At 48.1% G+C, this 12,763-nt stretch overlaps 1 protein-coding gene across 1 annotated transcript in view; it reads right to left on the minus strand.

Moving 5' to 3' along the window:
• LOC149438053 (uncharacterized) overlaps positions 1-7,232 on the minus strand; it is a 159,098-nt gene extending 151,866 nt beyond the window's left edge. Inside the window, exon 1 of the mRNA XM_089660306.1 lies at positions 6,987-7,232. Coding sequence (XP_089516432.1) covers positions 6,987-7,232 — 246 coding nt within the window. The remainder of the gene's footprint in view (positions 1-6,986) is intronic.
• Positions 7,233-12,763: the final 5,531 nt, after the last annotated feature.

Consider the following 12,763-nt stretch of genomic DNA (forward strand, 5'->3'; position numbering starts at 1 on the left):
CCAAGATGTTGCACGTTTACTGGTGTGTTTGGGGTCATTGTCTTGTTGGAACACCCATTTCAAGGGCATTTCCTTTTCAGCATAAGGCAGCATGACCTCTTCAAGTATTCTGATGGATTCAAACTGATCCATGATCCCTGGTATGCGATAAATAGGCCCAACACCGTAGTATGAGAAACATCCCCATATCATGATGCTTGCACCACCATGCTTCACTGTCTTCACAGTGTACTGTGGCTTGAATTCAGTGTTTGGGGGTCGTCTGACAAACTGTCTCCGCCCACTAGACCCAAAAAGAACAATCTTACTTCCATCAGTCCACAAAATGTGGAGCCATTTCTCTTTAGGCCAGTCAATGTGCTCTTTGGCAGATTGTAACCTCTTCAGCACGTCTTTTTCCAACAGTGGGACTTTGCGGGGACTTCTTGCAGATAGCTTGGCTTCACATCGGCGTCTTCTAATTGTAACAGTCCTCACAGGGAACGTCACACCTTCTTTCATCTTCCTGGAGCTGATTGTTGGCTGAGTCCGCGCCATTTTGGTTATTCTTCTATCCATTCCAATGGTAGTTTTTCGCTTTCTTCCACGTCTTTCAGGTTTTAGTTGCCATTTTAAAGCATTTGTGATCATTTTGGCTGAGCAGCCGATCCTTTTCTGCACTTCTTTATATGTTTTCCCCTCTCCAATCAACTTTTTAATCAAGGTACGCTGTTCTTCTGAACAATGTCTGGAATGACCCATTTTCCTCAGAATTTCAGAGAGAAATGCACTGTAACCAGCATGTACAACATTTGCTGCCTTCCTTCCTTAAATAAGGGCAATAATTGCCACCTGTTTATCAAAGAATGAATGACCTCACTAATAGAACTCCACACTGCTATTATTTTGAACACGCCCCTTTCAGTGAGTGATTCAATGACACAGAATCAGCAGCATGCATGTCATGACTGTTTGGTCTGTTGGATTTCTATGACTCTACTACACCTGCTAGGAAATTATTTGCCATGTAGAAATATCATTTCTACCAAAAACAGTGATTGATCCGGTTAGTGATGTCTGACTGCTAGTATTTTGAACATAACTGTATATCTAATGTCTTGGAAGTTCTTTTGTACCCTTCTCCTGACTGATACCTTTTAACAATGAGATCCCTCTGTCAAGATCCTACCTTTTCCCAGAGATTGTGCGGCTTCATGTGCTGGCATCCATCTTGGCTTTCTGCAGAGCATGGTGGGAGTCTTTTATGCCTTCAGGTCTCTGAGGTCCATCCCCCAGAGGGGTGTGGCTGAGCACATATAAGCCTGTGATCCGCACATGCTCTTTGCACTTGTGACTTGTGTCGTGTGTAGCTACAGCTCTGTTCATACTCTTGTGACTCTTCTGGAATCTGACTCGGCTTGTGACTAGACCATTCTCTGTGGTTTCCTTTGATCTGACCTTCTGTTGCTGAACCCGGCCCGTGACCTGTGATTCTCTGTCTACTGTTCTGTACCGTTTTGTCCCGCTGTTGTCGACCCGGCCTGCCTGACTACGCTATTGTCATTCCTACCAGCTACATGCCATTGGCGGCGGCCATTACCGCAGCCGGGGTGTCTCGGGGGCCGCGACCTGGTTCCTGGCTGCATCAAGTCCATCCCCACCATCAGGGGCCCTGGTGAAGGGCAGCCTGGGACATAGACTCCGTGCCCTGATGGACTTCGGTCTGTTGGTGGTGGTTGTCATCAGTCAGTGTGTTACCCTGCCACTAGGCCTACCTGTCCGTTCCACAGCCCTGCACTGACATTACACAAGTGCCATAAATCCTGACGGTGCAGGTACGTCTTCGCTTCCAATGTTGGTCGCCAGACTGGATCAACAGGATCTCCTGTTGGCTCAGTTCGCTCAGGTGTTGCAAACTCTGCTTGCACGCACCGCGCACCTTACTCCTGGTGCTATTAAGCCGGTTGTCACTCCGGTGGTTGCTCCCGCTGCTGTTCCGCTTGTTGCGCCTACCGCCGCGGCTGCTGCGGCACCCACGGCGCCCAGAGGTATGACTGGTTCAGCCCCTCTTCCACAGCACTTTGGGGGTGAGCCGAGTCAGTGTCGTGGGTTCCTCAACCAGGTGGGGATTTATTTTGAATTAATACCCCACGCTTTTCCGACTGAGAGGTCTAAGGTGGGCTTCCTAATATCGTTACTCTCAGACAAGGCCTTGGCTTGGGCAAATCCCTTATGGGAGAGGAATGATCCGGTGATGCACGAGTTTTCCGGTTTTGTCGATGCCTTCCGTAGGGTATTTGACGTACCGGCTCGCTCCGCCTCGGCTGCCAAGCTGCTCATGTCTATGCATCAGGGTTCATGGACCGTTGCCGAGTACGCCATAGAGTTTCGTACCCTGGCGGCAGAGGTGGGTTGGAACAATGAGGCTCTGGTGGCTGCGTTTTCTCAGGGTCTTTCTGATGCATTGAAGGACGAGATTGCAGCCAAGGAACTGCCTGTGGAGCTGGAAGCACTCATTTCCTTCCTAATCCTGATTGACACCAGGCTCAGGGAGAGGCCTTCACTCAAGGAATGTCTGTGGAGGCCTTCCAATCGACTGGCAGCTGTATTTTCTGTCCCACCCGTTCCTCCCTCTCCTCCCATGCCTCCTGGGGATAGATTGTCTGGTGGTGAGCTGGGGTTTGCTCGCCTTTCTGAGGGAGAGCGGGCCGCTCAGCATCGGGAGGGTCACTGCCTGTACTGTGGCCTTGGTGGGCACTTTTGGCAGTCCTGTCCGGTCCGTCCGGGAAACGCTCGCACCTGAGATCCTGTCGGGGACAGATTTTGAGTGGAGTCTCCTTGTCCCCGGCGTTCCACAAAGATAAACCACTGATCACCATTGTCCTCTCTTGGGCGGAGGGCTCGGTGACGGCCCAGGCCTTGGTAGATTCTGGGGCCGGTGGGTTGTTTATGGACAGCTTGTTTGCTGCCCAGCACTCCATTCCCCTGCAGGCTCGAGTTACCCAATTGGTTCTCGAGGCGAAAGATGTCGAGGCGATAGATGGCAGGCCCCTGCAACCACCGCAGGTTACCCACGAGACTAGGCCAGTTGAAGTAGCTATTGGGGCTGTTCACAGGGAGTTGGCCTGTTTTCAGGTAATTTCTTCCCCGCACTATTCGGTGGTTTTGGGGTACCCCTGGCTCCAGAGGCACAATCCAACCTTTAATTGGCGAACGGCCGAGATTCTCTCGTGGTCTCCACAGTGTGGGGCCAGGTGCATCCGTGGGCCGGTCAAGGTGTTGTGTGCCTCCTCGGACTCTGTGTTGCCCACCGACTATGGGGAGTACCTGGACGTGTTTGATAAGGTACGCGCTGGTGCCTTACCTCCTCATCGTCCTTACGACTGCACCATATCCTTGCAACCCGGTGCCACTCCTCCGTGTGGCAGGGTGTATCCTCTCTCGGTTGCGGAGAATAAGGCCATGGAGGAGTATTTAACACTAGAACCGGTCACTACGAATACCTGGTGATGCCCTTCGGGTTGTGTAACGCGCCCGCGGTTTTTCAGGAATTCATAAATGATGTCCTTTGTGACTTGTTGCAGCAGTGCGTGGTGGTTTACCTGGATGACATCCTGGTTTACTCTGCCTCCATGGAGTCCCATCTTCAGGATGTCAAGCGGGTGCTGCAACGATTACGTGAGAACAAACTTTTTTGTAAACTCGAGAAGTGCGAATTCCATCGATCCCAAGTTTCCTTTTTGGGCTACATCATTTCTGCTGAGGGATTCTCCATGGACCCTCAAAAGGTTGCGGCGGTTCTGCAGTGGCCTCGTCCCAATGGTCTTCGGCCCATTCAGCGCTTTTTGGGTTTTGCCAACTACTATCGGAAGTTCATCAGGAACTTCTCCACGCTGGCAAAGCCTCTGTCAGACCTAACCAAGAAGGGCAGTAATCCTCACGAGTGGCCATCTGAGGCCATCATAGCTTTCGAGGCTCTGAAATCCACCTTCGCTTTGGCTCCGATACTGTCTCATCCCAATCCTGGATTGCCCTTCGTCCTTGAGGTTGATGCATCCGAGACGGGTGTAGGCGCTCTCCTGTCTCAACGTCGGTCGCCCAATGGACCCCTACTTCCCTGTGAGTTCTACTCCAGGAAGCTTTCCTCTGCAGAGTGCAACTACCAGATTGGAGATAGGGAGTTGTTGGCAATCATTCTGGCTCTCAAGGAATGGAGGCACCTGCTCGAGGGCTCCGCGGTTCCGGTCCTCATTCTTACCGATCATAAGAACCTGACTTATCTTTCGGAGGCCAAGAGATTGACACCCAGTCAGGCCAGATGGGCCTTGTTCTTGTCGCGGTTCAACTATGTGGTCTCCTATTTGCCTGGTTCCAAGAATGTCAGGGCTGATGCATTATCGCGGAAATACTCTGAGTTTTCCAGGGAGGACTCTGAGCCAACCTCGGTCATACCTCCGGATCAGATCCTGGCTGCCATTCGCACCAGTCTGACTTCTCCCCTTGGGGGGCAGATTTTGGCGGCTCAAACTGACGCTCCTCCTGAGAGACCGGAGGGTAGATGTTTCGTACCCGAGGGGTTGCGCACCCATCTGCTGCATACCTACCATAACTCCAAAACTGCCAGGCATCCGGGGAAGAACCAGTTGTCTTGGGTCGTCTCTCGTTTATTCTGGTGGCCAACTCTCCATGTCGACATTACCTCTTATGTAGCGGCATGTTCGATCTGTGCCCAGAATAAATCTCCACGGCATCTTCCATTGGGTCTTCTGCAACCCATTCCCAATGGGGAGCGTCCTTGGTCACACCTGGGCATGGACTTTATTGTAGACCTCCCTGTGTCTCGGGGTCATACGGTCATTCTCATGGTCGATCGTTTTTCCAAAATGTGCCATTGCATTACACTAAAGAAATTACCAACAGCGCAAGAACTGGCCACGGTTTTTTCCAGGGAGATTTTTCGCCTGCATGGGTTGCCCAAGGTGATTGTCTTCGACTGCGGGAGTCAGTTCGTGTCCAGGTTCTGGCGCGCCTTCTTCTCCCAGTTGGGCATTAGGCTCTCCTTCTCTTCAGCCTACCACCCGCAGTCCAATGGGGCTGCGGAGCGTTCCAACCAGGCCTTGGAACAATTCCTTCATTGTTATATCTCAGACCATCAGGACAATTGGGCCGATCTCCTGCCTTGGGCGGAGCTTGCCAGGAACTCGGCTGTCAACTCCTCCTCTGGGATGTCTCCCTTCATGGCCAACTATGGGTTCCAACCTGGGGTATTACCTGAGGGGTTCTCACCACAGGACATTCCGGCTGTGGAGAACCATCTTGCTGCCCTGCGTTCTTCATGGGGGCAGATCCAGAAGTCCTTGAGGGACTCGGCACAGCGCCAGAAGTTCCTGGCTGATTGCAGACGGCTGCCCGCTCCTTCATACCAGGTCGGCGATCGGGTGTGGTTATCTACTCGCAACTTCAATCTGCGGGTGCCCGCACCTAAACTAGCCCCCCGTTTTGTTGGTCCTTTTCGCATTCTCCGTAAGGTGAATCCGGTGGCCTATGCTCTTGCTCTTCCTCCTGGGATGCGGATCTCCAAGGTCGTCCATGTTTCCCTGTTGAAGCCTCTAGTCTGCAATCGCTTCACTGCCTCTTTGCCTCGGCCCCGTCCCATCCGGGTTGACGGTCATGAAGAGTATGAGGTGAGCCAGATCCTGGACTCTCGATTGGTGCACGGTTGGGTGCAGTTTCTGGTTCATTGGCGCGGGTATAGTCCCGAGGAGCATTCCTGGGTTCCTTCTGCGGATGTCCATGCCCCTGCCCTCCTCCGAGCTTTTCATGCCCGCTTTCCTCAGAAGCCTTTTGTTGAGCCGCGGAGGGGGAGGGGCCCTTGAGGAGGAGGTACTGTCAAGATCCTACCTTTTCCCAGAGATTGTGCAGCTTCATGTGCTGGCGTCCATCTTGGCTTTCTGCACAGCATGGTGGGAGTCTTTTATGCCTTCAGGTCTCTGAGGTCCATCCCCCAGAGGGGTGTGGTTGAGCACATATAAGCCTGTGATCCGCACATGCTCTTTGCACTTGTGTCTTGTGTCGTGTGTAGCTACAGCTCTGTTCATACTCTCGTGACTCTTCTGGAATCTGACTCGGCTTGTGACTAGACCATTCTCTGTGTTTTAGTTTGATCTGACCTTCCGTTGCTGAACCCGGCCCGGGACCTGTGATTCTTGTCTACTGTTCTGTACCGTTTTGTCCCGTTGTTGTCGACCCGGCCTGCCTGACTACGCTATTGTCATTCCTACCAGCTACACGCCATTGGCGGTGGCCATTACCGCAGCCGGGGTGTCTCGGGGGCTCCGACCTGGTTCCTGGCTGCGTCAAGTCCAACCCCACCATCAGGGGCCCTGGTGAAGGGCAGCCTGGGACTTAGACTCTGCCAGTCCCCGCCCTACTCTGGACCAATCAGTGAGCAGTATGGTTGGAGGAATGGATTTAGTGTTCATGACCCACCTGTGCTGATCTCTGTAGGAGTGTCCTCCTCTATAAATGTCCCCGTTATTCCATCCTCCTCCATAGACTGCTGATCATCCCTCACATACGCCTCTTCTTCTTCTGCTTTCACCTCAAATTCTATATCGATTGGATCTCCACTCTAAATCAAGAAAATGAGAGAAAATATCACATAAAAATATCCACTTATCACCCCTACAAGTCCATGTTCTAGATTCTCCATCCCACGAACCTTGCAATACTGAGGGATGGTGTGACCTTCCTGTGTAGAATCCCGGGAATACAGAGGATGGGGACATCTCTCTGGTGGGTTCCTGGTATTAGGTGGCTCCATCATATCCTTGTGTCCTTCTGAAAACTCCTCCATCACTCCATACTCCTCATCCTCCTCTTTATACTCTTCTTTAACATCAATATTATCATCCCCGAGGATTCCACTCTGAAAGATATAATAAAACATTCATTGTAACAAACATGCTGTGTATAAATCACAACTACCAATAATTGTCATCATCTACCTGATGATGGTGAGGGATGGTGTGACCTTCCTGTGTGGAATCCCGGGAATACAGAGGACGGAGACATCTCTCTGGTGGGTTCCTGTAGCTGGATGACTCCACCATGGTGTCCTGGTACAGATCTTTGTGTTCTCTTAGAAGCTCTGACTCCTCCATCGCCCCATCCTCCTCCTCTTTTATCTCTTCTTTAACCTCAACTTTAGGATCTCTCAGGTTTCCACTCTGAATATATAATAAAAATGACATCAATGGTAACAATGCAGATAATGTACAGATCCTAATGATACTATCAGTGATTGTTCCTCATCTACCTGATGATGGTGAGGGATGGTGTGACCTTCCTGTGTGGAATCCCGGGAATACAGAGGACGGGGACATCTCTCTGGTGGGTTCCCATGACTGGATCCATCTGTAGGAAACACACACACTGACTGAATCCATTGTTTCTATGTGTTTATCAGATGATGGGGGATCTAGGTGGATCCTCCGTACTGCTCTCTCCTTTACAATAAAGTCTCCTCTTACCCGGTGATGTGAGGGGCGGCTGATTGTCCATCATGACGTCCTTGTAGAGATCCTTGTGTCCTTCTAAATACTCCCACTCCTCCATGGAGAAATAGACAGTGACACCCTGACACCTTATAGGAACCTGACACACACAATGATACAGTCACCATCCAGACACATCCCTTGTCTGTTACTGGAGAATGTCCCAGAATTCCCGGCACCGCTCACCTCTCCTGTCAGCAGCTCAGTGATCTCTCTGGTGACTTCTAGAATCTTCTTCTTCTTTCTCTCTTCTATCAGGGAGGGAGGTGGAGGCAATGTGATGTCATATGATCTCCAGACTTCACAGGAGGAAAACTCTACATCTGAACACAAATAGTCACATCAAATGATATTCCCAGAATCCTCCTCACCTCTCCATTCAGGTCTCCATTTTATTAAAGCCCCACTTCAGGCTGAGGTATAATTCCCCCCCACAGGACCCCCACACTACGCAGGGTATAGGCTTGTTGCAGCATTCTGATGTCATTACATACAACGCAGGACCAACAGTCCCACTTTACATGTGAGGATACCAAGGGGCCCCCACATCCTAAGAGCATCAGAAAAAAATCAGATGGAGGGACATTGGGGGAGGAGCTGTGAGGTCAGTGTGAAGTCATAGGATTCTCTGACTCTGGATGGAGGGACATTGGGAGGAGGAGCTGTGAGGTCAGTGTGATGTCATAGGATTCTCTGACTCTGGATGGAGGGACATTGGGAGGAGGAGCTGTGAGGTCAGTGTGATGTCATAGGATTCTCTGACTCTGGATGGAGGGACATTGGGAGGAGGAGCTGTGAGGTCAGTGTGATGTCATAGGATTCTCTGACTCTGGATGGAGGGACATTGGGAGGAGGAGCTGTGAGATCAGTGTGATGTCATAGGATTTTCTGACTCTGGATGGAGGGACATTGTGAGGAGGAGCTGTGTGGTCACTGTGATGTCATAGGATTCTCTTACTCTGGATGGAATGACATTGGGAGGAGGAGCTGTGAGGTCAGTGTGATGTCATAGGATTCTCTGACTCTGGATGGAGGGACATTGGGAGTAGGAGCTGTGAGGTTTGTGTGATGTCATAGAATTCTCTGACTTCAGATGGAGGAACATTGGGAGGAGGAGCTGTGAGGTCACTGTGATGTCATAGTATTTTCTGACTCTGGATGGAGGAACATTGGGAGTAGGAGCTGTGAAATCGGTGTGATGTCATAGGATTTTCTGACTCTGGATGGAGGGACATTGGGAGGAGGAGCTGTGAGGTCAGTGTGATGTCATAGGACGTATAGACTCTGGATGGAGGGACATTTGGATGGGGAGATTTGAGGTGTCCTCTATATGAGGCTCCCATGCAAACCAAATTATTGTTCCTGGGTGCGTCCTACCTCTCCTAAACTGAAGAGTGACCTTTGACCTTTACCATCCAGAAATCTGTCCGGAATCTGTGGAAGTAAGCTGTCATGTGATCAGGTGATGTGCGGAGGAACGGAGTGTAAATAGCAGACAATTGTCTCCAGAGCCCCTAATGGTGGGGATGGATTTGGCAGCGTGCTGGTGCCATGTTTCCTCCCCCCAGGGTCACTGCAGGTGTGGAGAAAAGCTGTGTAAGAGGATATGGAGGAGAGATGAGGAGGAGATCCAGGAATCAGGAGAAAGGTCAGGGCAAGCAACAGACGAGCGCATCCAAGAGACCAAGCCGGGGTCACTACACAGAAAATCAATCCAAGGAAACAACAGGCAGGACGAGGAATAGCAAGAAGGAGCTGAGAGACAAATGAGAATATTGCTCAGCCAATGGGAGATGATCTCAGCATGACTTCCATCATGAAGGAGATGAGGGGGAAGGGAGGAAGTCACTGAAGGTGACCATAGATCCATGGAAATTCAGCTGGTTCAGCAGGGATCGCTCACATTTCCATCCATGTGTGGCCACTGCCGGATAAAAGCCACTCCCCCAGCGGCTGCAGCCAATAGCTTCAATGCTGATCTGTGTATTCTGAGAGCGGAGGATTCCCCCCATTGTCAGAATACAAGAGTGCAGCGGGGAGGATTCCTGAAGGGAAATGTATGTCTTTTAGGTCTGTCATTTTGTTTTTCCCACTCCATTTTATATTCCATGTTGATTAATTGTTTTGTATTATAACCAGAATGAGTTAATGAAAATATGCTATGTCAGTTATGTATTACAGAACTATACTCACAACATTCTTCTATCTTTTATCTTAGCTTAGCCTTGGTAGAGACGGTGATAGTATCCAACTATTTCTTTGTATTAACAAGCACCTGTTTCTGTTATGATACAATTAAATGTCAAATATTTCTGTTCCATGAGAAAATAATTGTTTGTTACTTATAACTAATTACAAATGCCTGAGAAAGATCATGTTCACAGCCTTGAAAAGTATCTAGCGAGATTCTATTGTATGTAGCAGATAAGTTTTTATGTAATATTATAGACATTCCTTAAATTTTGCTTCTCATCATTATTCAGGATTGACGTAAATGTTTGTATTCTCACTTGCACGTTATATTGTACTATAAAAGAGAGCTTTCGTTGTGGAATAAATTAGAAGTTTTTTGGTTACTGACAAGACGGTGTCATGTGTGATTACTTGTAACCAATGCTTCTCCAGGCCTGAGGAGACAGAATGAGTGACAGAGAATTTAGACCAGGGGTCTAAAGGGTCAACAGAACCAACAGTTTTGGGGGCTCGTCCGGGATATCGGTATCATCCGCTCAGTGACCATCCACTTGTCCGGTAAGTAGAATTATTTTCTATATAACCTGTACAAGTTGGATACAAGGAAACTGGGAGGCTCTGATTAGTCCGATATCCATTTATGCCAATATGTGTTCAGGGAACACAACACTCCGGGAGTGTTAGTGAAAATAGTCTCAGGGAGACTAAGAAATCTCAGGGAGATTGCCAATAAAGTGTTCAGGGAACACAACACTCCGGGAGTGTTAGTGAAAATAGTCTCAGGGAGACTAAACAATCTCAGGGAGATTGCCTATAGTCACTCATTCTGTGTCTAAAGTTTGTTATTTTCCACATATAGAAGTATAAGATAATTTGTTTTGTATGAGTAATAAGTCTGAGGTGGTAAGTGTACAGACCGAAATCACTGAAGACCTATTGTCAGAAGGTGTAAGACGCACCACCCTCTCAGCTAGACCTTATTGGTTGTTGACCTGAGAAAGGTGAACGCATGGTGACACCAACTGGGAGGTCTATGTAATGACATGTACATTGTGTAAATGTGGGTTGCTGATACATTATAAAGGTCGTGATAGTAATAGACATGTTATTGTAGATATTGTAAATAGGCCTTATAACCAAGTTGAAGTATATACCAGAAGGGGTCATTTGTATAAAATTAATTGTCATTTAGCAGTACCACATATTTTTATAGGCCAAACTTTAGGACGATTAAGATATTTTGAGAGAAGACATTTTTGGTAAATGACTTGCAAATATTGTGTCTGTGGGGTGATTTTTCAGAAAGACAGTCAGGGAAAGGACTCTGATCTCATTTTGACAGTATCCAACTTGAGAGATTGATTTTACCTATCACTGTGTGTATGTGTATGTCTGTTGTCTTTCTCTTCTGAGATGAAGTCAATCTCCCCGACGCGTCCTTACCTGAAACTGACTATAAAGACTGATAGCCAGGGGCTATGGACAACCTTTCATTGAGTCTCCGGGAGACTCAGATAAGGAAAGGTGATTTATGTAGACGGGGTCTACATTTGAAATACCTAGACAGGGTCTAGGTTAATTACAGAGTCTTAACTAGTCTGTTGGGGGTAACCAACTTTCTTTTCTTTGCTTCTACTATCAAATGCATATAGTATAAGATAATTTGTTTATGCAAATAAGTGAACCTGGTTGGTAAGTGAACGGGTCAAAGTAATTGAAATAGAGTCAATATTTAAGTTCTTATTGTCTATCTTTTGTTGAGAGTGATAAGTGGTTATGTGTCACTAGACCCGCTCCGTACTGTCAGCTCCGTACTGTCAGAATATATCCCTCCTTCTCCAAAGAGGACGTGATTTTTTTTATTGCAGCACAGCAGCAAATCCAACCCACAGCCCCATCCACCGTCCCAGTCCAGGACGCTGTGGAAGACCAACTTGAACCCCCACCCAAGGAATTCCTGATTCCACACAGGATGAGGGAACTTTTTCTGCTGAAGGATTAAAAGAGATATCAGGGTCCCTATTAGTAGACTTGGCAAATAAAGCAGGAATAGATAAAATTTTCAGTCCTGGAAGGGCAGGTAGAACCAGATACAAACCAAGCAATATTCATTTCTCACTGTAGGAAACACATTAATAATTACATGTTTAGAAATAGAGGACATTGACTGTGTTACAAAATATTGTTCTGTTGGTGTTTGACATTCCATTTTTTTTTACAGCCATACCGTCTGATGCTGAATGTTTTTCAATAATTGATTTAGCAAATGCATTTTTTAGCGTCTTTGTTGATGCAGAGACACAGCCCATTTTTGCTTTCTGTTTAATGCCTCAGGGTTTTTGTAGATTTTTCTGTAGTCTACACAACTGTTCTCCAAGCCACTCTGAGGGAATGGACACCGGACTATGGGTCAGTCCTGCTGCAGTACGCAGATGTCATCTGCCTCTGCAGTCTCACTAAGGGGGCCGGCCTGAGGGATGGGGAGAGTTTGTTGAAATGTTTCTTTGAAAGTGAATAAGAAAAAAAACTACAATGGTGTAAAATAAGTGTTGAATATCTGGGTTTTGTGTTTACAAAAGGAGGAAAGGAAAGTCAGTCCAAAGAGAGCTGTGGCTCTCCTGAAACTTGCCCGCCCACAAACCAAGAAAGACATGCTCCCCTTTCTTGGAGCCATTGGTTACTGCCGCCAGTGGATACCTGACTGTTCCTATTATGATAAGTCACAACCCAGCAAATGTCAGAAATTGTTAAGTGGTCAGATGACATGGTTGATGCATATGTGTATTTGAAAAATGCAATGGTAACTGCCCCAGGCCTTAGCCTTCCTGATTATGTAAAAATGTTTCATGTGTATGCAAGGGACAATTGTAAGACCATGGCTGGTGTACTCGCCCAGGAGCACGGAGGCAGACTTCGCCCTGTAGTTTTTTTCTCAAAAATGGTGCCAGTTCAGGTCCAAGGCATGCCTGCGTGTCTCAAAGTGTTGGCATTTTACATTATGACTGTGGAGATGTCTATGTCATTCACCTTAGGAC

This window comes from Staurois parvus, unplaced genomic scaffold, assembly GCF_062004578.1.
Source record: "Staurois parvus isolate SC_StPar_1 unplaced genomic scaffold, SC_StPar_1.0 ptg001222l, whole genome shotgun sequence".
In the NCBI taxonomy this organism is placed as follows: Eukaryota; Metazoa; Chordata; class Amphibia; order Anura; family Ranidae; genus Staurois; species Staurois parvus.